The 27125-nt window shown below is 46.0% G+C and overlaps 1 protein-coding gene across 2 annotated transcripts in view; it reads left to right on the top strand.

Annotated features, from left to right (window-relative positions):
• Nucleotides 1-10421, top strand: part of CNGB1 (cyclic nucleotide gated channel beta 1) — an 88832-nt gene extending 78411 nt beyond the window's left edge. For both annotated transcript variants that reach the window (XM_025370577.1, XM_025370576.1), the window contains exons 32-33: nt 4701-4920; nt 8331-10421. In XM_025370577.1, the coding sequence (XP_025226362.1) occupies nt 4701-4920; nt 8331-8624 (514 nt within the window). In that variant the 3' untranslated portion in view covers nt 8625-10421. The remainder of the gene's footprint in view (nt 1-4700; nt 4921-8330) is intronic.
• Nucleotides 10422-27125: the final 16704 nt, after the last annotated feature.

Genomic DNA, 27125 nt, shown 5'->3' with positions numbered 1-27125 from the left:
GCTCTGAGGAGGAGCAGGCTTAGTGTGTGGGTGGCACAACAGCGAGAAAATTAGCATAGCTTGGTGTGGGATCAGAGGAGTGTAGGGGAAGAGATTGGGTCGGACCTCAGAGAGAGATGGGAGCCATGGCGAGTTTTACACAGAGGAGTGACTTGAAGTTCCTTAGGTTTTCACAGGAGCCCTCTAGCAGCTTCAAGGTAAAAGGAGGTAGTTTTGATGTCCAAGCATCATGCACACAAGACACTGAGGTCCCCTGGGGAAGGAAGCTGCCCCAAAACTCACCTGGTTGCTCTCAAGGAACCCACTGGGCCCTTCCAAAACCCGGGTCTATCTGAATTTCTCCCACCAAATCTCCCCACGTTCCCCACCACATCAGTGGTGCGTGCCAGCGCCTCCTCTCCTGAGGGACAGGGAGATAGAGTGGACCCTTGTGATTCATGGACTCCATATTTGCAAATTCGCCTCCTCACTGAAATGGACTCGTAATGCCAAGATCAATACTAACAGGCTTTTGTGGTAATTCAAGGACATGCCCAGAGCAGCAAAATACTTGAGTCACCCCAAGAGCATGCTCCCCACTGAAGTCCCAGTTCTGCCTTCTGGTTTCAGCTCTTGTACTGCAAACAGGTGTATTTTTATGGTCCATTTAATGCCACTTTTTTTTTCATTTTTGTGCTTTTTGTTGGCGATTGCACTGTTTATAATGGCCCCCAAGCATAGTGTTGAAGTGCCGTCTCGTGTTCCTAAGCACAAGAAGTCTGCAATGTCCCTTATGCAGTAAATATGAGTGTTAGATAAGTTTCATTCAGGCATGAATTACAGTGCTGTTGGCTGTGTGTTCAATGTTAATAAAACAACAATCTATATTTAATAAGATGTCTTTAGCCGGCACAGTGGCTCACGCCTGTAATCCCAGAACTTTGGGAGGCTGAGGCAGGCGTATCACCTGAGGTCAGGAGTTCGAGACCAGCCTGGCCAACATGGTGAAACCCCATCTCTACTAAAACTACAAAAATTGGCAAGGTGTGGTGGTGGGCACTTTTAATCCCAGCTACCCGGGAGGCTGAGGCAGGAGAATGGCTTGAACCTGGGAGGCAGAGTTTGCAGTGAGCTGAGATCATGCCACTGTACTGCAGCCTGGGTGACAGAGTAAGACTCTGTCTCAAAATAATAATAATAATAGTAATAATAATATAATAATGTCTTTAAAAAGAAACACACATAAGACAAGTTTATTATTATTAATTTTAGAGACAGGGTTACACTCTTTCACCCAGGCTGGAGTACAGTGACATGATCATAGCTCACTGCAACCTCGAACTCCTGGGCTCAAGAGCTCTCCCGCCTTGGCCTCCCAGTGTTCTGGGACTGTGTGTGAGCCACCACGCCTGGCCAAGTTTATGTATTATGGTTGACGAATGTTGTGATGAGAGATTTGTAGGAATCTAGCCTTGTATTTCCCCTAGCAACAATGTTTCCGTATTTGCTAATTTGGTGTTTGCGGAGATCTCATAGGATATAATTACTACAAATCATGAGATTCAACTCTGCTTGTGGGTGAAAACTGGTGCCAGGTCTCCCCACCCTCTCTTCTTGCCCCCGCCCCCACCAGGAGGAACAAAGCTCAGGAAAGCCATGCTTTTAGCTGTTATCCCATCCTCCTGGGTGGGTTAGGCAAGAGTTTGGTAAATCAGATGGGACCCCAAAGGCCCTCCCAAGAGCCGTGCAGAGGCCCCCATTCCTGACAGTGCCTGTGCACCTGTGTCCATACTGAGAAGGCTGAGGTGTGGGTGGGAGGCAGCCAGGCGAAGGAGTGGAGCTAACAGGCCTCACAGCAACATGGTGGGGCGTGGGATGGGGGGCCCAGCCATGAGTCATCAGAGTGGCTGTTTGCTGGCCAGGCCGGCTTGACCAGAGAGGCAGGGGATTGTGTGTGAGCTCTGCTCATCAGGGGAGATACACTATCTGAGAACCATAGTTCTAGGGACATCTGAGTTGGTGAGGGCCACGTGTGGGATTCTGTCCAAGCTCCCTGCTTTGCAGATGGGGGACCCGAGTCCCCAAAGAAGTGAAGTGCTCAGATCTCTGGCTTGACCACTCCAAGAAAGAGAATGAAGAGGTCTTATGTGGGTCACTTGCTCCAGGCTGATTGCTCAATCTCAGTTATAGGGAAGCATACATTATCAGAAAATGAGGACAAATTTCCCTAATCTGGAAATGCCCCAGAAGCCAGCTCAATGTTTCCAAACAGAGACAGCTATTAGCAATCAGCAAAGGTCCTATAAATAGTTATTTTGTTAGAAAGAAAAAGATAGTTCATTTTCACAGCACCCTCAGCCTTCCTGTGGGCTGTCACATCGTGAATTATGGACTCAAATAACATGGGGGACGGTGCCGAGCTGGCGCGTGTCAGAGGCGTCTGGTGAATTATCATGTTTGTGTTCTCCTGGGGGATCTCCAGCTAGAAATGCAAATCTTGAGCAATTAATATCAATATGCACCATTTAAACCCATTGCCTCTGATTAGATAAGCAGCCAGTAATGGCCTCATTTTTAAACAAACAAGTTTTGCTGGAGCCCTGATGAATGAATTTGCCAATTCATTGTCTAGGCCCGCTGGTTGCAGGCAGAATTCATTTGTTCTTGAGACAAACTGCTTACCACACGTTTGTAGTGTGAAAAATTCCCGGTAAAAAGGTAGGGCTCTCTTTGATGGAAAAATCTACCCTTATCTAGAGAAACAGGGGGGTACATACCATTAGACGTGGGTGGCGATTCTGCTTCTGCCACTTCCTGGTAACCTTGGGCACATCACTCCCCCTGTTCTGAGTCTCAATTTCCCCAACTGTCAGAGGCACAGTCATCTCAGCCCTTCCCATATCACAGGAGTATTTGTCAGTGTCCAGGAAGATAATGATGTAATGTCGCTTTGTAATCATTAATATCTGGGGCACCGGGGTCAGAAGTGTGGCTTTGAATTCTCGCTTTGCTGCTTCTTAGCTGTGTGGCCTTGGGAAAGTTACTCACCCCCTCTGAACTTCTATACCCTCATTTGGAAATGAGGATGAATAATAAGACCTACTTATGGGGATTGTTGTGAGACTTAAATGAGAGAGTATGTATTAGCATAACAGTATTACCACAAATTTAACCGTTTAAAATCACACACATTCGCGATCTCAGTTTCTGTGGGTCAGAAGTCTGGACATGGCTTAGCTAGGTCCTCTGCAAGATTGTCATCAAGGTGTCTTCCAAGCAGGCTCTCATCTCAAGTCTGGATAGGGGAAGGACCCACTTCCAGGATCACATGGCTGTTGGTGTAATTCAGTTCCTTGGGGTTGTAGGACTGGGGCTCCAGTTCCCACTAGCAATTGGCCAGTGGCTGGCCTCAGGTGCTTGCCATGTGGACCTTCTCCAACACAGCCGGCTGCTCCCTACATCAAAGTCATCAAGGGAGGCCAGGCACCGCGGCTCATGTCTGTAATCCCAACACTTTGCGAGGCCATGGCAGGAGGATCGCTTGAGCCCAGGAGTTCAAGACCAGCGTGAGCAACACAGGGAGACCCCGTCTCTATTACTTAAAATAAAAATCAAATAAAAAATAAATAAAGTCAGCAAGGGAGAGTCCCCTTGCAAGACAGAGCTCTATCACAATCCTGTGTGATATATTCCACCAGTGATAGCCCTTGTTGTATTCTATTGGTTAAAAGCAAGACACATACCCCAGTCATCCTCAAGGGAAGGGGACCACACAGAGGCGTGAACACCAGGAAGGGGGTAATAGGGGCCACTGAAGGGTGCCTGTAAAGGATGGAGCAGAGGGCCTGGCACATATAGACACTCAATACATGCTGATAATTGTGATGGTAACGATGGGGAGGTGACAGTGAAGCAGAAGGAGAAGGAAAGAGCTTTGGTTCCTTTTCCACCTGGGCATCTTATTCCCAATTCCCTATGTGAAAGTGTCCTTCAGGATTTCCTAACTCTTCTGCTGGTTAAAAAAAAGAAAGAGGCCAGGCATGGTGGCTCACACCTATAATTGCAACACTTTGGGAGGCCAAGGCAGGTGGATTGCTTGAGCCCAGGAGTTTGAGACCAGCCTGAGCAACATGGCAAAACCCTGTCTCTACAAAAAAATAAAAAATTTTGGTTGTGATGGTGCATATCTGCAGTTCCAGCTACTCGGGTGGGAGGATCGCTTGAGCCATGGAGGTCAAGGCTGCAGTAAGCTATGATCACGCCACTGCACTCCCGCCTGGGTGACAGAGCCAGACCCTGAGAGAGAGAGAGAGAGAGAGAGAGAGAGAGGGAGAGAGAGAGAGAAAGAGAGAGAGAGAGGAAGAGGAGAGGAGAGGAGAGGATTCAGAAGAGAGAGGAGAGAGGCGAGAGAGAGAGACAGAAAGGAAAGAAAGAGAATTTCCTAGCTGTGTGACCTCAGACAAGTTATTCTTGAACCTCTCTGAGCATCACTTTCCTCATCTCTAAGGTACAACAGACAGTAAGACCCACCTCATTACAGTTGTTCTGATTCTTCAATGAGATGCAGTGCATAAAGTACTAAACACGACACTTGGCTCTCTACAATCACCAGCCCAAATCACCACCACCACACCGCTCCAGCTTAAAGGAGGCTACACAAGCGAGCCTTTCTTTTCCCCCAGCGTGCGTCTGTGATGTGAGTGGATGCTGCTTTCTTCCAGGCGTATGCTGAGAAACAACAACAAGCCCAAGGCGGAGAAGAGCGTGCTGATCCTTCCGCCCCGGGCGCGCACCCCGAAGCTCTTCAGCGCTGCCCTCGCTATGACAGGAAAGATGGGCGACAAGGGGGCAAAAGGCGGCAAACTTGCTCACCTCCGGGCCCGGCTCAAAGAACTGGCTGCGCTGGAGGCGGCTGCAAAGCAGCAAGAGTTGCTGGAACAGGTAATGTGGTTGGGAACCCAGCCACCACCACATCCATTTTGGATATGTGCCAGGGAGAAGGCCGAGGGGTCTCCAAGAGTGAGCCACACATTTAGTTTTAGGGTCTTCCCCGTCCTTTTTCTATCAGTCAGGACTCATTTGGTTACCAGTGACAGAGTGCAAGCTCAAATCAGCTTGAGAAAAAGGGGAATGAGGGGTCAAGTAATTGAAAAGTTCAGGAAAGCCTGGATCCAAAAGCCTGAATGATCCCAACAGGACGAGTTTTCCCATTGTATCATCTCTGCTTTATTCAGCGATGGTTTTATCTCCAGGCAGGTTCTCAAGAGTTCTAGGATGACATCCTCCTGGCATAGCAACTCCAACAGAAAGAAAGCACCTTTTTCCCAGGCATTCTAGCAAAAGTTCCGGGACTCACTGTCATTGGACGGAAGGGGGTCACATGCCAATTCTTGAGCCATTCGGTGTGACCAGGGCACTGTGGTGTTCTAAAGAGGCCTGGGTCACATACCCACCCCTGGACTGAGAGTAGGCTGGGAGCAGGATCTCTAAAAGACAGTCTTGATACTGTTGCAGAGGTTAGAGGAGAGGGTGTGAGAAGCAAATGTCCCTCCCCAGAAGACAGTGTGTTCTCATATTTAATACTGTATCTGTGGCAATTTAAGATATTTGGGTCAGGCATGGTAGCTCACACTTGTAATCTCAGCACTTTGAGAGGCCAAGGCAGAGGATCTCTTCAGGCCTGGAGTTCAAGACCAGCCTGAACAACATAGCGAGAACTTGTCTCTACAAATTTTTTCTTTTTTGTTTTTAATTAGCCAGGCTTAGTGGCACATGCCTGTGGTCCTAGCTACTTGGGAGGCTGAGTTGGGAGCATCACTTGAGCCCAGGAAGTCAAGACTGCAGTGAGCTATGATTGCACCATTGCACTCCAGCCTGGGTGACAGAGTGAGACCCTGTCTCAAAAAATGAAAAATAAAACTTTGAAAGTAAAATCCTCTCACACAGGCACAGTGCCTAATGTTCCTACCCCCATAAATCTATGGGGGACATTAAAATTAGTTCTGGGACTTTTTTCTGTGATCAAAGCCAAGAATACCAAGTAGAACAATTACGCTAATTATGTTTGTTCATGGCTGTCCCTTAGGAAGGCTGCTGGGGAACTGGAGAGGGACTGGGGTTAGGCAGACTGGGGTTAACAGTCTACACAGCCGAGTTCAAAGGAGCCCAGTGAACTCAGTCTCAATCCAGCCTGGTATCAGAGTCCAGGAGACCCATCCAGAGGTTGTTTGACAGTAGAAGTCTGGTGAGTGACATCAAAGCCATCTGGGGTACCAAGACATTCTCCAGATACAGCCACCAATGGCCCCAGACTGAGGAAAGATGTGATCGCCTGGCTCACAAACTGTCAAGGTCAAGGTGGAGCTGGCAAATGGGGGTCTTCAGCGCTGGCTGCTGTGAGGACTGACTAGACAGGAACTCCAAGGGTGCCCTCAGCACACTGAGAGCTTCAGCTGGGGCGGGCTTGTGGCTCCTAAGTGGTAGCTCTTCAACAAGGCAGCTTTAAGATGGGAATTAAACTTGCATGAGTGTTCCATTAAAAGGCACTTCCTTTCCAAATCAGAACAACCAGGGCAGAATGGCAGAGTGCAGGGAGCTCTTAACTAGACATCCAGAGACACAAGTCCAAATCCAAGCTCTGTCACCACTAGCTCCATGACCCAGGAAGCCCCTCAAGCTTTTTGAGACTTGAATTACTGAGGGTTGCCTCAGGAGGTCGTAAAGATCAAGCAGGATACCTTGGAGGCCTTTTAGAAAAGCATGTTGAACACAGCAAAGCACTTTTCTGACTTCCCATGATGCTGCTGGTTCCAGCCAGAGCACCATGCTTCAGGAAGTCCCACAGTGCTCACCATCTGAGCATCCTGCCCTGGAAATGCGTTGTCAAGAGTTTAGGGTGGGCTGGTCGCAGGTGGCTCACCCCTGTAATCCTAGCACTTTGGGAGGCCGAGGCGGGCAGATCACTTGAGGTCAGGAGTTCAAGACCAGCCTGACCAACATGGTAAAACCTGGTCTCTACTAAAGATACAAAAACTTAGCCAGGCATGGTGTCATGCACCTGTAATCCCAGCTACTTGGGAGGCTGAGGCAGGAGAATTGCTTGATCAAAGGCAGAGGTTGCACTGAACTGAGATCACACCACTGCGCTCCATCCTGGGTGGCAGAGCAAGACTCGGTCTTAGAAGAAAGAAAAAGAAAGAAAAGAAAAGAAAAGAAAGAAGGAAGGAAGGAAAAAAGAGAGAGAGAGGGAGGGAGGGAGAGAGGAAGGAAGGAAGAAAGGAAAGGAAAGGAAAGGAAAGGAAAGGAAAGGAAAGGAAAGGAAAGGAAAGGAAAGGAAAGGAATAGAGTTTAGGGTAACAGGGAAGGGTGGGACAGGGGCACCAAAACATACAGAAATACTGAGACAGAAGGGCAAGCATATCCCAAGAGAGGCCTTGGGCTCTTGGAGCATTTTGGCTGCCCCCTCTCCATTTTTTTCTTTCAATATCCTACGACTTGAGCAAATGGCGCAGGTCTCTCCGCACAAGCACGTTGACTGCTCTCACTTGAAACTCACAAGCACCACTTCACACGGGTCTTGGGCAGCTGAGGATCATTCCGTCCTCCTCTGGGGGCTGCTCCCTCTCCAGTTTCCTTCCTTGCAGAGATCGGATCAGGCAGAGTGGGAGGGGCCACAGGTATCCACAAAGGCTTGGTTTAATTACCCAGTCCCCTACTGATGCGAAGCCCATGGCCATCGCTTGTGGGAGGCAGCACAGGCTGGAGGCTGGAGGTATCCATCAAGTCTCCACATACAGGGTCAGCGCAGCCCAATACCAGGGGTACCCAGTCCTAGGCTATCCCTGAAGATCTCAACCTTTGAGACCTTCCAGAAAGGGGGCCCAGCCCCAGCAGCCTCTCCCCTCATCACTTTTTACCCTGTTTGCTTGGAGTTTTTTTCATCCACTCCAGGAGTGCCCATCCCTGGTAACAGATGGTTGAGCCTTTGCAGAGGCCTTGTGGGTACTCCCTCAGAGTCACTGCCTGGCTTGCTTCAGCAGCTCGGGGGAGGGGCCCTGCGCTTGAAACAACAGCCTCACTCCAGCTTCCAGCCCCACAGCCTAGATCTAAGACATGCCAAGACTTTCCATGAAATCCAACCGGGACTTTTAATCTGTACACTTCCCCATAATGTACTTTGTTTCTCCTAAATAACCCCCATGCGGCTCCACCCCACCCACTAGATTTCACCCGCTGTGTGTTCCGCTGTCCTCTTTGGGGGCCCAAAAAGGCTGGAACAGGGAGGTGTCCAAGACCCTTCCAAGACCCCTCCCAGAGTCTGTGCCTCACGAGCCACCCTTTCTGGATTCCAGGCCAAGAGCTCGCAAGACGCCAAGGGAGAGGAAGGCTCGGCCGCCCTAGACCAGCCCACGCCCCCAAAGGAGGCCACCCCCGACCCACCCGCGCCCCAGACGCCCCCCGAACCCCTGGGGTCTCCACCGCGCTGTCCACCGCCTGCCTCCCTTGGGAGGCCCGAGGGAGAAGAGGAGGGGGCGGCCCAGCCTGAGGAGCACTCGGTGAGGATCCGCATGAGCCCAGGCCCGGAGCCCGGCGAGCAGATCCTGTCGGTGGAGATGCCGGAGGAAAAAGAGGAGAAGGTGGAGTAAGGTGTGGTGAGGCGGCTCCCACGCGCAGTTCCGGCAGGTGTGCCCCCAGTGCCCGCTGCGCCCCTGCGCCCCAGCTTCCCCCACGGCCCAAGAGGAGATGCTTTTCCGCAGTCGTGGCCTCAGTGGCTGCAGCTCTGACCGCCCTGCCAGCACGCCAGCCCCGACTCAGCTCCTCGCGGGCTGGGCCTGAGCTCGACACATTTCATCAAGTGTTCCAGTCCCTGAGCTCTCAGTATCAGTTGAGAGCCCTGCCTTTTCCTGACTGTTCCTTTTTTTAAGAACAAAATGATGTTCCACTTTTAAAGTTCATGGGTGGGGGATAAAATGAGGCTCCAATATATGGGAAGCTTTGTTGAAAAAGTAAAGGGTTATTGAATGTGTGGAGTTTCCCCTCAGGAATTTGTCTAACACATTTCAAGTATAGAAAATACTTCACGGCCGGGCATGGTGGCTCATGCCTATAATCCCAGTGCTTTGGGAAGTCGAAGGAGGAGGATCACTGGAGGCCAAGAGTTGGAGAGCAGACTGGGCAACATAGTGAGACCCCATCTCAAACAAAAACAAAACAAAAAAAACAATAGCCAGGTGTGGTGGTGTGCACCTGTAGTCCCAGCTACTGGAGAGGTTGAGGTAGGAGGATGGCTTGAGCCCAGGAGTTTCTGGCTGTGGTGAGCTGGACACAGTGAGACCTTGTCTCAAAGAACTAAAAGATAGCCAGGCACAGTGGTTCACATCTGCAATCCCAGCACGTTGGGAAGCTGAGATGGGAGGATTGTTTGAGACCAGGAGTTCAAGATCAGCCTGGGCAACGTGTTGAGACCCCATCTCTACAAAACAGCAGCAGAAACAAAAGCAAACAACAACAACGTACACAAACAAAGAAACAAAGAAAGGAGGGCAGCCGAGCTGTTCAGCTGAGAATTGCCTGGTTCTGAGCTGAGCTTGGGACACTGTTTTCCTTTGCGGGCAATCACACTAGGGGGCTGGATGCCCATTAGGGTAGTTAGTGCTTATCTTCCTCAGACTCTATTCAATTCCAGTGCAATGCCATTATCTCAGAACAGATAGAAGGGAAATGGACTTACTGGCCAGGGACTGCTAGCGTTTCTGCCTCTGCCAGGAGGGACAGCCCGGTAGGAGCATCCTCTGCCTATCATCCTGAGAAACCCCATTCGCCAGCAGGGATCAGTCCGTTACTCACTTTTGACACTCTCGCTGTAGAGATGGTGGCAGCAACTTCAATTAATCCTAGAAAATGAAATCTCCCAGCTGATGACAGCACTTACATTCCCTAAAGCTTTCCAGATCATGTCATGTTGCATTTATGATTCAGACAAAAAAAAAAAAAAAAAAAAAAAGAAAAAAGGATCATTCAGGGAATGAATATTTATCGAGAGGATTTTATTTGCATACTGAATGGCTCTTGGGGGAGTGAGTGATTAAAAATAAAATCTAGCATTCTAGTATTAGGCCATTTGTTTCCACCTGCAACAGTGAACATAAAGGACCTGGAATTCCAATAGGTCCTGCCCATTTTATATAAAATTACAGGAAAATGTGAGCTGCTCAGAGGCCTTTAAGGTTTGCAAATGTCTATATGTATTTGTCCATCCACTAAAAACAACATTCATTTCCATTGCAGAAAATTGAAAGAATGTGGGAGTCCCCAGGCTTGTCTAAGCATTTCCAAATCCCAGAGTCACAAACAGATTTGTCTAGTTGATGGCTTGTCACATGATCCGGGTAATCATCACATTGAATATAGTGATTGACCTTATTATTTTACCTTTTTTTTTTTTTTAAAAAAAAAGCTTTTAAAATGTATTTTAATAGACAATAACATATTTACATGGGTACAAAAGGATATCCAATAAAAATTCTTCATCCTGCCCTGGTACCCAGCTTCCTTGGTTCCCTCTCTGGAAGCAACCACTGTTAACAGTTTCTCCTGTATCATTTCAGAGTTATTTTATGCTTATACAAGGAAATATGTAACTGCTTCTTCCCTTCCTTTTTAATTTTAACAGAAGTGGTAACACATATTAGAGCCACCGTTATTTTTCACTTAATTTACTTTGGAGATGGTTCCCTATCCTTAAAGAGCATGCTTGTTTTTTTGGTGACAGCAATCTAGTTTGTTGTATGAATGTATGATAACATTTAAACCACTCTCCCATTGATGGGCATTTGCGTTGTTTCCAATCTTACACTGTTAAAAATAATGCTGCAATAAAACAATCTTGTGCAGACATAATTTCACTGGTAAATCTCTTTTAAATGGGGGAACTCTGCAAGTTTAGGCAGTTATTTTTCCTTCGTCTCCATTTACTATTTGTATATTTGTACCACATAGTCTAAGATCGAAGCACAGAGAATGCTTCCACCATTAGCAAGTGTTTCAGATGTGCTAACAAACACATTGCTTTTCAGTAAATGGCAAAATGCTTCAACAGCACCTTCCCTGTGAGATCCTATTTTATAAGGAATCTTTTTTATACGAATGTACTTATTCTTTTAGATATCAGTTCTTGAATATGTACTCCTTATGATATAAAGCAAGAGATTCTTGAGGTTCCCAAGAATTGTCCTGGAAAGAAAATTGATTTTGAAATGAGATTTGCAGTGTTTTAATTTCGCTGAGATAACTCCTTTAACGCAGTACTTTCACAAAACTTAGTTATTACATAAATTGAATTTGAGGCTGGCATTCTTCCCCAAATTGAATTGGACTGGTTGTTTGCTGAGGTATGAATGGAACAGCTCAGAAGCATTATAATTCTGTAGCTGAAACAGGACCCTTATTTATGTATGTTCAATCTCTACTTATTTAAAATGTCTCAGCAGTTCCTGCATTTAGATGGAAAACAAATAGCCAATATTTTTTTAACTACATAAATATTTTAAATAGAATGAAAACCAAGAAGCTGTTTCAAATTTTATTATCAAAGTGTGTTCAGCTACCTGGAATATTTTAGTCTGTTTTCTTAGTAAACATGAACACTTTATTTACACTCTGCCTTTCATATTACAATGCATTTAATTAAAGTATTTAGACAAACGTTCCTGGCTTGAGGATTCATTTCAGAAATCAGCCATGGGTGACAGACACCTTTGTGAGAAAAACTATGTAAATTTCCTGGCCCAGGCACTCCAGCAAATGTCCTACGGACATCCTTCTGGTTCTAATCCATCCTGCATTCCTATTGCTGGAATGATATTCTTATCAAACCTCTATGGCCACTTTGAGAAGCTGAGGTGGGAGGATTGCTTGAGCCCAGGAGTTCAAGACCAGCCTGGGCAACGTAGTAAGACTCCATCTCTATTAAAAGAAAAAACAGGCTGGGTGTGGTGGCTCACGCCTGTAATCCCAGCATTTTGGGAGGCTGAGGCAGGCAGATCACCTGAGGTCAGGAGTTCGAGACCAGCCTGGCCAACATGGTGAAACCCGGTCTCTACTAAAAAAATACAAAAAAAAATTAGCCGGGTGTGGTGGCGGGTGTCTGTAATCCCAGCTACTTGTGAGGCTGAGGCAGGAGAATCACTGGAAACCGGGAGGCGGAGGCTGCAGTGAGCCGAGATCGTGTCATTGCACTCCAACCTGGGTGACAGAGCAAGACTCCGTTTCAAAAAAAAAAAAAAAAAAAGAAAGAAAGAAAAAGAAAAGAAAAAATAGGGCCAGGTGTGGTGACTCACACCTGTAATCCCAGCACTTTGGGAAGCTGAGGTGGGTGGATCACCTGAGGTCAGGAATTCGAGACCAGCCTGGTCAACATGATGAAACCCCATCACTACTAAAAATACAAAAATTAGCCAGGTATGATGGCTCACGCCTGTAGTCCCAGCTACTCTGGAGACTGAGGCATGAGAATTACTTAAACCCAGGAGGCAGAGGTTGTAGTGAGCTGAGATCGTGCCATTGCACTCCAGCCTGGGCAACAGAGTGAGACTCAGTCTCAAAAAAAACCACCACCACCAACAAAAAACCCAAAAGACTTCATGGCCTCTAGGACTCTAAGCCCTTCAAGTTAAAAGCCCCTTTATGTCTGTGCCATCTCATCTATTATAAGACAACTTACAATTTCCCCAGCCCATTAGATTTGTTCAATGATGCACAGTGCTGATAAACATGGACTCAAGGATTCAGACTGCCTGGCTTCCAATCCCAGTTTGATCATACACCATGGACCTCTCTGAGCCCCAATGACCTCATCTATAAGATGGATATAATACTTTGAGTCACACAGGGCCACCGTGATGATTAAGTAATAGACTGAAATTGCCAAGTTTGAGTGGGCATGAGGAATAAAAGCAACTCACCATCCCTCTTACTCTGATAGCTGGTGTAGACTGGAAGCCTCTGGATAGCTCTGTCTTCTCGGAACTCTGACTCTGCCTAGGGTTATACACACAGAGGGCTTTGATCGCCTCTTTTCTTGACTCTTTAACAGTGTTTGTACAAAGGGCTGGACACATGTTAATTATAACAATATAAATCGCAGATTTCCCTACCATCAATTAATGATTTAACCCAATTTTATAACAAAACAGACCCTAAAACACCCCAGCAAGGCTTACTCTCCTTGGCTCACTCCAATTCTGGGCTAGGCCCAGGGCTGGCTTCGTGGGCTTGTGTCCTGTGCAGTCACATAGGACTCTGTGTCCAGAAGCGCTCTGTGCTTGAAATTCTTAATAAGTTTTGAGCCATGGGTCCTGCATTTTATTTGCACTGGTTCCCACAGGTGATATAGCCTGTCCTGGCTAGGTCGCGATACTACGCAGTATCTGAAATGGTCAGTGGTTGAAGGAGGTAAAGATGTCTTTTGTGCACTCAGCTTCCGTCTCTCTTCTTCTAGCCCCAAAATTCTGCTTCCCCTTTTGGAAGATTACCTTTCAGTCATGTGTAGTGACTCCAACACAATGACCTAAGCCAGGCCCGTTGGCTCTCTTTGCTGGGAAGGTGAATCTTAAGAATGATGACCCACTCCTTCCTTGCTAACAGAGCCCTGATTTAGCTTTGGACAGCAGCATGCCCATCCCCAGAAGATGAAGCCCCTGGTATAAGCCAATCACTGCTCTCTGTTCTTTTTTGCCTAATTCTTGCCTTTCCAGACTTTTTTGTAGCTAGGTGTGACCCAGTTCCAACCCGTGAATTAATCAAGTATGGAAAGCGCTCTGTTGCTGTTGTCCTTCTCCTGCCTGGGATACTGAAGTGAGAATGTATTTGGAGCTGCAGCAGCCATCTCATGACTGAACAGCCAAAAATTGGAGAGATGCAGCCTGTGACATGTGTGAGCTGCCAAATCAACCTTGAAACCACGCGTGTTCAGACTACTCATTATATGAGAGAATGAAATATCTTTATTATTTAAAGCCATTCATATCGTCTCTGTTACCTGCAGCTGAAAACATCCTGATGTAGGAGCAGTGAAATGGGCTAGGCATGGTGGCTCACGCCTATAATTTCAGCACTTTGGGAGGCTGAGGCAAAAGGATCACTTGAGCCCAGGAGTTTGAGGCCAGCCTGGGTAACATACCAAGACCCCGTCTCTACAAAAAAATAAAAAATCAAAAAATAGCTGGGCGTGGTAGTGCACTTTTCTAGTCCCAGTTACTTGGGAGGCTGAGGCAGGAGAACCACTCCAGCTCAGGAGTTTGAGGCTGTAGTGAACTATGATTGTGCCACTGTACTCCAACCTAGGTGACAGAGTCAGACCCTGTCTCTAAAAAAAGGCCAGGTGCGGCTGGGCATAGTAGCTTATGCCTGTAATCCCAGCACTTTGGGAGGCTAAGACAGGCGGATCACAAGGTCAGGACATTGAGACCATCCTGACCAACATGGTGAAACCCCATCTCTACTAAAATACAAAAAAAAAAAAAAATTAGCCGGGCATGGTGGTGCGTGTCTGTAGTCCCAGCTGCTCGAGAGGCTGAGGCAGGGGAATCACCTGAACCTGGGAGGCAGAGGTTGCAGTGAGCAGAGATGGTACCACTGCACTCCAGCCTGGCGACAGAGCAAGACTCTGTCCAAAAAAAAAAAAGAGACCAGGTGTGGTGGCTCACACCTGTAATTCCGACACTTTGGGAGGCCAAGGTGGACAGATTACTTGAGCCCAGCAGTTCAACACCAGCCTAGGCAACAAGGCGAAACCCTGTCTCTACAAAAAATACAAAAATTAGCCAGACTTTGTGGTGCTCCCAGTTACTAGGAAGGCTGAGTTGAGAGGATTGCTTGACCCAAAGAGATAGAGCTGCAGTGAGCCATGAGCCATAAGTGTGTCACTGCACTCCAGCTTGGGTGACAGAGTGAGACCCTGTCTCAAACATAAATACATTAAAAACAATTTTAAAAATAATTATTTTAAAAAATGTAAAAGCAGCAATGAAATGGAGAAGGAAAGGAAGAAAATGAGGCCGGGTGCAGTGGCTCGTGCCTGTAATTCTAGTGCTTTGGGAGGCTGAGGTTGGTCTTGAACTCCTAATTAATTGAGGTCAGGAGTTTGAGATCAGCCCGGCTAACGTGGTGAAAACTCGTCTCTACTTTGTTTTTAGTTAGTTTGTTTTGTTTTTTAGACAGAGTTTCGCTCCTATTGCCCAGGCTGGAGTACAGTGGCGCGATCTCGGCTCACCGAAACCTCCACTTCCTGGGTTCAAGCGATTCTCCTGCCTCAGCCTCCCGAGTAGCTGGGATTACAGGCATGCGCCACCATACCTGGCTAATATTTTGTATTTTAATAGAGACAGGTTTTCTCCATGTTGGTCAGGCTGGTCTCGAACTCTCGACCTCAGATGATCTGCCCGCCTCGGCCTCCCAAAGTGCTGGGATTACAGGCATGAGCCATCATGCCCAGCTCGTCTCTACTTAAAATACAAAAATTAGCCAGATGTGGTATCTCACACTTGTAATCCCATCTACTCGGGAGGCTGAGGCATGAGAATTGGTAGAACCCAGGAAGCAGAGGTTGCAGGGAGCTAAGATTGTGCCACTGCACTCTAGTCTGGGTGACAGAATGAGACCCTGTCTCAAAAAATAAAATAAAATAAAATAAAATAAAATAAAATAAAATAAAATAAAAATAAAAAGAAAAGAAAAGAAAATGGGAGCAGATGCATCACAACTTCAAAACTTCAGCCCCCTGATCACACTGGACGTGAGTTCCTGCTGCTCAGGTTCTTGTTACTCCTATGTTCTTGCCCTTCCTGGCCTAGTCGACTTTCCTTCAATGACACAAGCTACCCTGTATATCTTCCTTCTGCTTAAGTTGGTCAGAGTTGGTTTCTGTTGTTCACAATGAAAGAAACCTAACCGATGCAGACAAAAGTACTTCTGGGAATTTCCTGATTATTTAAAACTCAAGATCTAGGCCACCCATTCTGGGTGTGACTTTTGCTCTAGCATAGGTACTTGTGGTTTCTAAATCCCGACCTCAGGAAGATCCCCTCAGAAAAGGGATTAGAGGAGAGAGGGGGCTGTTTTTTGTTTATTTGGTTGGTGTTTTGTTTTGTTTTGTTTTGTTTTGTTTTGTTTTGTGAGACAGAGTCTCGCTTTGTCACCCAGGCTGGAGTGCAGTGGCGCAGTCTCAGCTCACTGAAACCTCTGCCTCCCAGGTTCAAGCGATTCTTCTGCCTCAGTCGCCTGAGTAGCTGGGATTACAGGCGTCTGCCACCACTCCCATCTAATTTTTGTATTTGTAGTAGAGGTTCACCATGTTGGCCAGCTAGTCTCGAACTCCTGACCTCAGGTGATGCATCCACTTTGGCCTCCTAAAGTGCTGGCATCACAGGCATGGGCCCCCATGCCCGGCTGAGGGGGCTGTTTTGACCACGATGAAATTCAAACACCTGTCTGTGGATGGCCAGCCCAATGTGAGAGAGTGATTCACCAGCAAGGAGAACTGGAGCATCAAGCCTCATGCCCCCTAGGTACTCCCCGGCTCCCTCCCTGTCCTGACACCACAGTGAAGCGCCCTGGGACAGAACCCTCCTCATCAACAACCCTTTGGACACCCTGCCTCACTGCTGCCCTTTACTACTGGACCGAGAACAAAGGTGACGGTGCTTTAGGGCTTTGGAAACCTTTTTCCCATTCGGTTAGTCTTGTCCACGCTACTGCGTGATCATGAAGCAAATGATCAGACCCAAATAATAGATGAGGAAATTCATACTTAAGACAGGCAAAGGGATTTATTCTCAGGGAATCAGCACCTTGGCTAGAGACAGAAACAATCTCATGAGAAAAGACCCCGAAGGCCACTGTTCTGCTTCTGCCACCAACCTGCAGTGCAGTCGTACCTGGGTAACTTTCATTCATTGAATAAATATTTTTTAAAAAATTCTTTCTTTGTGCCAAGCACTGTTCTAGTTGCTTTCTGGCCTCAGGTGTTTCATCTCTAAGTTGGGAGGAAGAAAATAATCTTTCCAGGTTGTTATGAGAAGATTCAGGGCCGGGTGCAGTGGCTCATGCCTGTAATCCCAGCACTTTGGAAGGCTGAGATGGGTAGATCATGAGGTCAGGAGTTCAAGACCAGCCTGGCCAAGATGCTGACACCCCATCTCTACTAAAAACACAAAAAGTAGCTGGGCATGGTGGCACGCGTGTGTGGTCCCAGCTACTTGGGAGGCGGAGGCAGGAGAATTGCTTGAACTCAGGAGGTGGAGGCTGTGGTAAGCTGAGATCATGCCACTGCACTCCAGCCTGGGTGACAGAGCAAGACTCTGTCAAAAACAAAAAAGAAAAAAAAAAAAAGAAGAAGAAGATTCAAAGGATGTTTAATAAACTCATCGTAACCAAAAAATTGTAGAGTAACATTTCCTAGATTCAACATCCTGAGCACTATCTCCTTCAATACCTCTTCCGAAATGAAGAGAAAGAAGGCCTGAGTGCCCTTATTTTATTTATTTATTTTTTGAGATGGAGTCTTGCTCTGTTGTCCATGCTGGAGTGCAGTGGCGTGATCTCAGCTCACTACAACTTCTGCCTCCCGAGTTCAAGTGATTTCCAGCTAGTTTTTGTATTTTTAGTAGAAATGCGGTTTCACCATGATGGCCAGGCTGGTCTCGAACTCCTGACCTCAAGTGATCCAGCCACCTTGGGCTCCCAGAGTACTGGGATTACAGGCGTGAGCCACTGCTCCCAGCCCTTATATTATTCTTTCAATGGGCATAAGGTGTTGGCAGCTCCAGGGGGTCCTCTTCCCTGGTCACCATGGTTGAGTGCCAGATTTAGCAAGTAAAAATACAGAAAGCCCACGTAAATTCGAATTTCAGATAAAAAATTAAGTGTGTGTGTGTGTGTGTGTGTGTGTGTGTGTGTGTGTTTTTAAAGCCTAAGTATGTCTTATGCAATACTTGGGATATACTTAGGCTAAAAAAAATGTTCTTTATCCAAAATTCAAATCCAACTTGGTGCCCGGTATTTTATCTGGCAATTCTGCAAGGTGAGGATGAATGTCTTGTGCCCAGAGCAATTAGGGCTACAGCCTCTAGGGCCAACCTTGGGCCAGAGCTATCCTGGCACCCCCTCCTCCAGAGTCAATCATGATTGGTGGAGGAAGAGGGAAAGCACCCACCCCAGGCTGCTGTTAGTGGTTTCTGTTTTTTATAGAGATGGGGTATCATTATGTTGCCCAGACTGGTCTAGAACTCCATGCCTCAAGCAATCCTTCTGCCTCCTTGCTGGGATTAGAGGCATGTACCACCACATCCAGCCTGTCAGTGTTTCATTATTTTTGTTTTTGAGACAGGGTCTTGCTCTGTCACCCACGCTGGAGTACGATGGTTCAATCACAGCTCATCGCAGCCTCGAACTCCAGAGCTCAGGTGATCCTCCTGCCACAGGCACGCACCACCACACCTGGCTAATTTTTTTTTTTTTTAATTATTTGTAGAGATGGGGGATGGGGGGTGGTGGGGACAAGTTGGGGGGGGTCTCCCTATGTTTCCCAGACTGGTCTTGAACTCCGTGACTCAAACAATCCTTTCATCTTGACCTCCCAAAGTGTTGAGATTACAGATGTGAGCCACCACGTCTGGCCTGCCAATGGTTTTTAAATATTTATCTTTATTAATTCTATCCTGAATGCACACACACAGGTGTTTGGGATCAGAGACAGATTTCATATTAATTACCTTTTAGCAAATAATAAGTACATAGCCCCCACTCCCAGCCTCCCCTTAAGCCTTACTCCTGGCCAGGAAATGTCCCATGCAGTAGCCGGACACTCCATAGATGAAGGACAAGGTTTCCCTGCTTATAAAGGCGAAGGAGGTAGCTATTCCCCTCCCTTTTTGAAAGGGTCTCCTTGGAAACTTAATGGGCCCGAAACCTAACCCCAGCTCTTTGATATGTAAATAAAGCCTCACCCAGAACTAGATAGCCCCGGGTGTCTCAGCTTTAACCACCTGGAGGGGTCTTCAAGTTCTGGGGTTTCCTCACTTTGACATGTAAATACCTAGGGAGGCAGTGCCGGAGTCTTCCCCGCACTTTGGAGCTAGCCTAGAGACCTAGGCCCGGCTGTGGCCATTTGGCCCTCTCCCGGAGGGAGGCGAGAGAAGCTTTAGGATCCTTTCTGATGAAGGCAGTTAACTAGACAAATGGCTCCAGAAGGCGTTATCAAGAGTCTCGGGAGACTGGGCCTCCACCTTTCACATTTCCAAATTTATTTCCCTCCCTTCCTGCCTTCCTTGGCCCCCACCTTTCACATTTCCAATTTCTTTTTTTTCCTCCCTCCCTCCCTCCCTCCCTTCCTTCCTTCCTTCCTCCCTCCCTCCCTCCCTCCCTCCTTCCCTCCCTTCCTTTCTTTTTTTTTTTTTTTTTTTGACAGTCTCATTCTGTCACACAGGCTGGAGTGTAGTGGCGCCATCTTAGCTCACCACAACTTAAGCTTCCCAGACAAAAGCAATTGTCCTGCCTCAGCCTCCAGAGTACCTAGGAATACAGGCGCGCGCCACTACCGCCGGGCTAATTTTTGTATTTTTAGTGGAGATGAGGTTTCACTATGTTGGCCAGGCTGGTCTTGAACTCCTTACCTCAAATGATCCACCCGCCTCAGCCTCCCAAAGTGCTGGGGTTACAGGCATGAGCCACCGTGCTCGGCCACATTTCCAAATTTCTGAAATCAAGTGTTTTGTTCCTTAATGAAAAGTGGGTAGAGGAGGGGGTGACATGAAGTGTTTCCAGACAGGTTCAAAAGAATAATTCAGATACCATGGAAAACTTCCATGTATAAGTCAAATATAAGTAATAAGTTTTAAAATCAGGGCCAGGCGCGCTGGCTTATGCCTGTAACCACAGCACTTTGGGGAGGCCGAGGTGGCAGGATCACTTGAGCCCAGGAGTTCGATGCCAGTATAGGTAACATGGCGAAAACCCATCTCCACCAAATATATACACAACAAAAATTAGCCAGGGGTGGTGGCACATGCTTATAGTCCCAGCTAGTCAGGAGGCTGAGGTGGGAGGATCGCTTGAGCCCAGGAAGTCGAGGCTGCAGTGAGCTGTGATGGCACCACTGCATTCCAGTTTGGGGGACAGAGACAGACCCTGTCTCAAAAAAAAAAAAAAAAAAAATTAGATTGGCCTCAATTCAATGAAGGATAATATGATAATATATTGGATGACTTTTGGCAAATTAGTCATGAACAGCACCCACAAAAGACAAACGAACAAACAAACAAACAAACAAAGCTGCCAGGAGGAAGTATGAGCCACAGAAGTTTGCACCAGTGATAATACTTTGCATTCCATCTGAATCTAAATTTACTTGAAAGGATACAACTGAATGTGTTTGTAGGTCTTTTATTTCTAATTATTCCACAGGAGCATTGCACGATGACCATGGAAAAGCACTTTTTGGGCTGGGTGTGGTGGCTCACACCTGTAATCTCAGCACTTTGGGAGGCTGAGGCGGGTGGATCACATGAGGTCAGGAGTTTGAGACCAGCCTGGCCAACATGGTGAAACCCTGTCTCTACTTTTAGCCGGGCATGGTGGCACGCACCTATAGTCCCAGCTACTCCGGAAGTTGTGGTAGCAGAATCACTTGAACCCGGGAGGCGGAGGTTGCAGTGAGCCAAGATCGCATCACCGCACTCCAGCCTGAGAGACAGAGTAAGACTCTGTCTCAAAAAAAAAAAAAAAGAAAAAGAAAAAGAAAGAAAAGAAAAGAAAAAAGAAAAAGAAAAGAAAAAGAAAAAAGAAAAGCACTATTTGAAGACTAGAAAAGGGGATTAGAGCCTTGGTATGATTCAGATTTGAATTATCCATTGCAATCTGGGATAATTCCTCCAGATATGAGTAATGCCCCTAAACACAATAAACTGAAACAAAGAATAATGCTTGTTGAATCACAGAATTTCTCAGATTTGCTTAGAAGGAAGTGAAAGGGCATCTACCCAGTTCTAATGAGCAGGACCCTAAAAATATCTGCATGAGATTGTTAATATGAAAAAAAATGAGGCTATCTTATTAATTTGTCAGCAAATTGATATGACATTGAGGGAGACAACTAACAGCGCTCAGAGTTATGCATGCTTGAGGATTTAGAATTGTTCTACTTAGCAATGTCTTTCTTTTTTTTCTTAGTTCTATTGACAGATTTCGTTAGCAATTTCTTTATAGTGTTTGTATAACACCTAGCAGAAGATTCACTGTAGAACAATTAGAGACAATTACTCTTTTAGGACAATATAACAAAACAAGGCAGTGGTCAGCTATAGAGACTGCATTTCTTCAATGTTTTGTTGTATTATAAACTTTGGTTTCTTCTGACGGCTTGCCTAAATCTTTTTTTCTTTCTTTTTTTCCTTTTTTTGGGATAGAGTGCAGTGGGGTGATCTCAGCTCACTACAACTTCTGACTCCCGAGCTCAAGTGATCCCTCCACCACCCACCTCCCAAATAGCTGGAACTATAAGCGCGCGCCACCTAATTAACGCCTGGCTAATTTTTGTATTTTTTTGTAGTGATGGGGTCTCACTACGTTGCTCAGACTGGTCTCAAACTCCTAGGCTCAAGTGATCTGCCTATCTCTGCCTCCCAAAGTGCTGGGATTACAGGCATGAGCCAACAAGCCCAGCTGGCTTAAATCCTATATTCCATGCATTAGGAAGCTGCATTCTGTGATGTCTTCAACATGGTTTGAAGTATGGTTTTCTCATACTACATTCAATTGAGTGTCTTATTACTTATGCTTTCTGCATACTGTTGTTCTCATTACCATTGGAATGTTTGTGAATGATATTGTCAACACCTCATATGTTGTCTTTTTTTTTTTTTTTTAATAACTCCCTCTAGTAATTTATCTTAGTCATTGTTTTGTTTTGTTTTGAGGTGGAGTTTCACTCTTGTTGCCCAGGCTGGAATGCAGTGGCGTGATCTTGGCTCACTGCAACCTCTGCCTCCTGGATTCAAGTGATTCTCCTACTTCAGCCTCCCGAGTAGACGGGATTACAGGTGCCTGCCACCACACTCAGCTAGCTAATTTTTTGTATGTTTAGTAGAGCTAGGGTTTCACCATGTTGGCCAGGCTGGTCTCAAACTCCTGACCTTGGGTGATCCACCAACCTCAGCCTTCCAAACTGCTGAATGCTAGGATTACAGACGTGAGCCGCCACACCCGGCCCACTGGTTTTTTAAATTGGGTTTTGGACATTTAGTCTTGATGTTGGTCAAGTTTGGTATGCATGGGACCTGGATGTCCTTGCTTCTCTCTTAGCCTTCTGGTCCTTGTGTTTGGCCACGCTGATGCACCTCTGCCAGCCCTGGAAGAGCTCAGAGCCTCCTCTCCATTGGACGCTGTGTCTAGCTGTCTTGGTTCTGGGCTTATGTTCTCTTTCTTTTATTTCTTTCTTTCCTTTTTTTATTTTTTATTTTTTTGAGACAAGCTCTCACTTGGTCGCCTAGGCTGGAGTGCAATGGCACAATCTCAGCTCACTGCAACCTCTGCCTCTGCCTTCCAGGTTCAAGCGATTCTCCTGTCTCAGCCTCTTGAATAGCTGGCATTACAAGCTTGCACTACCACACCTGGCTAATTCTTATATTTTTAGTAGACATGGGGTTCCACCATGGTGACCAGGCTGGTCTCGAACTCCTGCCCTCAAGTGATCTGTCTGCCTCTGCCTCCCAAAGTGCTGGGATTACAGGTGTGAGCCACCTCGCCTGGCCCACCCTTTCTTAAAAATGTTATTACATTTTAGATTTGTATGGTTATGGAAATTATGTACTCATGCTCAACTCTTTGTTTCTTTTGAGGCCTATATTTTGCATATATCCCCCCAGGCGTTGAAAGAAGTGGTTTTTTTTTTTTGTTTGTTTTTTGTTTTAAAGTTTCCTTCTTTTATTAGGGCCCCAGCGTGGTATTTTGTGCTTACATAAGTACTTTCCTTTATTCAAATTGTGGAATACCTTTTTGGGAGCAGTCCATTGTTTTATAACTTTGGGATCATTAGTCTTCATAATCCCCTTGAAATTTATTCTGCTCCATGGTTACTTTATTTATGTATTTATTTATTTTAGAGACAGGGTCTTGCTCTGTCACCCAGGCTGGAGCGCAGTGGCACAATAATGGCTCACTGCAACCTTGACCTCCCAGGCTCAAACGATCACTTCGGTCTTCCAATTGGCTGGAACTATAGACACGCGTTTCACCATGCCTGGCTAATATTTAAAATTTTGGTAGAGACAGGGGTCTCCTTATGTTGCCCAGGCTGGGCTCGAACTTCTGGACTTAAGCAATCCTCTGGCCTTGGCCTCCCAAGGTGCTGGGATTGCAGGTGTGAACCACTGCGCCTGGCCCTGAGTAATTTCTTAAGAATGTTTTATTCAGAAGCTTGGAGTAGCACATAATTTTGCCTATTTACAATCTGAGAGTTAGGATTCTTCTACTGAAATGGAATCTGGCCGGGCACGGTGGCTCATGCCTGTAATCCCAGCACTTTAGGAGGCCAAGGTGGGTGGATCACCTGAGGTCAGGAGTTTGAGACCAGCCTGACCAACATGCGGAAACCCCGTTTCTACTAAAAAACACAAAAATTAGCCAGGTGTGGTGGCAGGTGCCCATAATCCCAGCTACTCTGGAGGCTGAGGCAGGAGAATTGCTTGGACCTGGGAGGCGGAGGTTACAGTGAGTGGAGATCGTACCATTGCACTCCAGCCTGGGCAACAGAGTGAAACTCTGTCTCAAAAGAAAAAAAAAAAAAAGAAATGGAATCTTATCAACAACATAAAAAGTACATTCAGTAACCATCTTAGGCCATAATAATGATAAATAAAAAGCGCATGCACCTGGACCTGGAGCCTGTACTTGTAGCCCCAGTTACTTGGGAGGCTGAGGTGGATCACTTGAGCCTAGGAGTTCAAGGGTACAGTGTGTCCTGAGCATGCCCATCAATAGCCACTGTGCTCCAGCCTGGGCAACATAGTGAGACCCTGTCTCCAAATAAACAAACANCCTGCCTCAGCCTCCAGAGTAGCTGGGATTATGGGCACCTGCCACCACGTCCATCTAATTTTTGTGTTTTTAGTAGAAACAGGGTTTCTCCATGTTGGTCAGGCTGGTCTCGAACTCCCGACCACAGGTGATCCGCCTGCCTCGGTCTCCCAAAGTTCTGGGATTATAGGGGTGAGCCACCGTGCCCAGGCATAACTTTAACTTTTAACTAGGGATTCCATGTCTTTATCTTATTAAAGCAAAATATATATTTTTTAGGCCGGGTGCAGTGGTTCATGCCTATAATCCCAGCACTTTGCCAGGCCAAGATGGGTGAATTGCTTGAGCCCACAAGTTCGAGACCAGCCTTGGCAACATACTGAGACCCTCCCATCTCTACTAAAAATACAAAAATTTGAGCCAGGCATGGTGGCAGGCACCTGTAATCCCAGTTACTCGGGAAGCTGAGGCAGGAGAATCGATTGAACCTGGGAGGTGGAGGTTGCAGTGAGCCGAGATCACGCCACTGCACTCTAGCCTGGGCAACATAGTAAGGCCCTGTCTCTATAAAAAAATGTAGAAGCCAAATTTGCTACCAAAGTATACAACTTTAACTTTTAACTAGGGTTTCCATGTCTTTGTCTTATTAAAGCAAATTTTTTAAAAAGCAAAATATTTTTATTTGAGGACTTTTTTTTTTTTCTTCTCAAACAATTCTTACTGTAAGGCTTTATCTCCAGGCAGAAAAAAGAATGTTGTTTGTATTGACCTATACATTGATTTAAATGGTTAACTAGCAGTTTAGCTGACAGGAATGAAAAATAGAAAAAAAATAGTCTATCATATGAAGCACATTATTTGAACAAAAGAAATTCTTTCTACTGCATTAAATAATCCAATTACCTGCTTCCATCTAACTTGTCTTCTTATTAACAAAGCCAAAAATGAAATACTAGGCACATCTGGGAGGCACACAAAGCTCATAAAACAGAAGTGCTTGGGCAACCAGGATAAGAGGTGACATTTTCTAGGATGAGCTTTTGTTGGTGTGGTATCACCTCATCGAGTTGGCAGGTCCATTAATCAAGGGACACTAGCATCCAGCCAGCTGAAAAGACGGGCCTGAATTGCTGAGTATTCATTACAGGAAAAATAACTCTTATAAAAACCTCTAGGCAGAGAAGACTTATCAACAAAAAACGAGGTAATGACTACAGCATCTCTGGATGTACAGAATTTACAAATGGAATTTCAGGATGAAATGGGGAAGTGGCGGGGGCGTGGGGAAAGGAGGGCACATTTACATTTCAATGAGTGCGAGTTCAGAAGATAATTTTTCACGTTAATGTAATATATTTTAAATCACGAGGCATGAAATGAATTGCAGGTGTTTTCTTTGCCAAGGTTTTATGATGAAGCTGATGGCTTTGCGCTGGGCTAATGGATCACCTCCTGAAGTACTTTGGTTACCTATTTAAGCATTATTATAACTAAAAATTATCATTTGTTTAAAATTTGTTTTTTGGCCAGGTGCGATGGCTCATGCCTGTAATCCCAACACTTTGGGAGGGCAGGATTGCTTGAGCCCACAAGTTTGAGACCAGCCTGGGCAACACGTACTGAGGCTCCATCTCTACAAAACATACAAAAATTAGCCAGGCTTGTTGGCACACACCTGTAGTCCCAGCTACTCAGAAGGCTGAGCTAGGAGGATATCTTGAGCCCTTGAGCCTGGGAGGTAGAGGCTGTAGTGAGCTGCGATCACGACGCTATACTCCAGCCTGGGTAACAGAGTAAAACCCTGTCTCAAAAAAAAAAAAAAAAAAAAGTTTGTTTTTCAGCTCTGTATGTTTGAAATGCTTTTGAATTTTTCAGATAAAATTGAGTTTATCCAAATGAAACATATCATTCTTTATGTAACTGTATCAGCCATAAAAGAGATGCATCTGTAAGCTTACAGGTTGAGGCATATAGTTAATAGCAGGTAAAATAGAAAAATCAGGCACAGACCTGTCTCATGAGTCTATCACCCATAACTCCCTACATTTTTTCATGTTTGTTAGTGTCTCAAACGCACCTGCCCAGCAAGTCATCGTTTTCCTTCAAAGTCTCCAAAACCCAACCATTGGATTCTGACTCCAGGCAAAAAAAAAGAAAAAGAAAAATTGCTGACTTGGTTTTTCCCTCTGCAGTTTCTTCCTCTTTCAAACACTTCTAGGTTATAAATGTGCCAAGAGAGAAATCACCTGGAGGCGCTGTGTGTTATCAGACCTCATTTTCCTTTTGTTGTATGCACATTCTTGTCAGTACAAGTGGCCTTATTTTGGGTTTGGAAAATATGGCACTGCAGTAAAATGGTCCAGTTTCAGGTTTACACTCTCTGTGTTCTTGGGGTTATGCAATAATCATTACTGCATATATAATGTATCAGTCAATAAATGGTTACACAGATTCCATTAGACTCCAAAGAGGTATGATGAGTAAGAACAGGTTTATAAGGTAATGTACATGCAGACATAGGTTATTATGACTTGCAAATGTAATTATGCATTACAATGGAATCTCACTTTAGAAATGGCCTAAATGTAGGACTGATTTCACTTGCTCCCCACTCACAGGTCCTTATTATTATTATTATTGTTATTATTATTTGAGACGGAGTCTCGCTCTGTCGCTCAGGCTGGAGTGCAGTGGCATAATCTCGGCTCACTGCAACCTCTGCCTCCTGGGTTCAAGCAATTCTCCTGTCTCAGCCTCCCTAGTAGCTGGGACAACAGGCATGTGCCACTGCGCCCAGCTAATTTTTGTATTTTTAGTAGAGATGGGGTTTCATCATATTGGTCAGTCTGGTCTCGAACTCCTGATCTCAGGTGACCCACCCACCTTGGCCTCCTAAAGTGCTGGGATTACAGGCGTGAGCCACCGCGCCAGCCTATTTTATTATTATTATTTTGAGATAGTGTCTTATTCTGTCACCAAGCCTGGAGTGCAGTGGTGCAATCATAGCTCACTACAGCCTCACCCTCCTGCGCTGAAGCGATATTCCCACCTCAGCCTTCTGAGTAGCTGGAACTACA

Source organism: Theropithecus gelada, chromosome 20, assembly GCF_003255815.1.
Source record: "Theropithecus gelada isolate Dixy chromosome 20, Tgel_1.0, whole genome shotgun sequence".
Lineage (NCBI taxonomy): Eukaryota > Metazoa > Chordata > Mammalia > Primates > Cercopithecidae > Theropithecus > Theropithecus gelada.
This window is presented reverse-complemented; position numbering and strand designations above follow the sequence as displayed.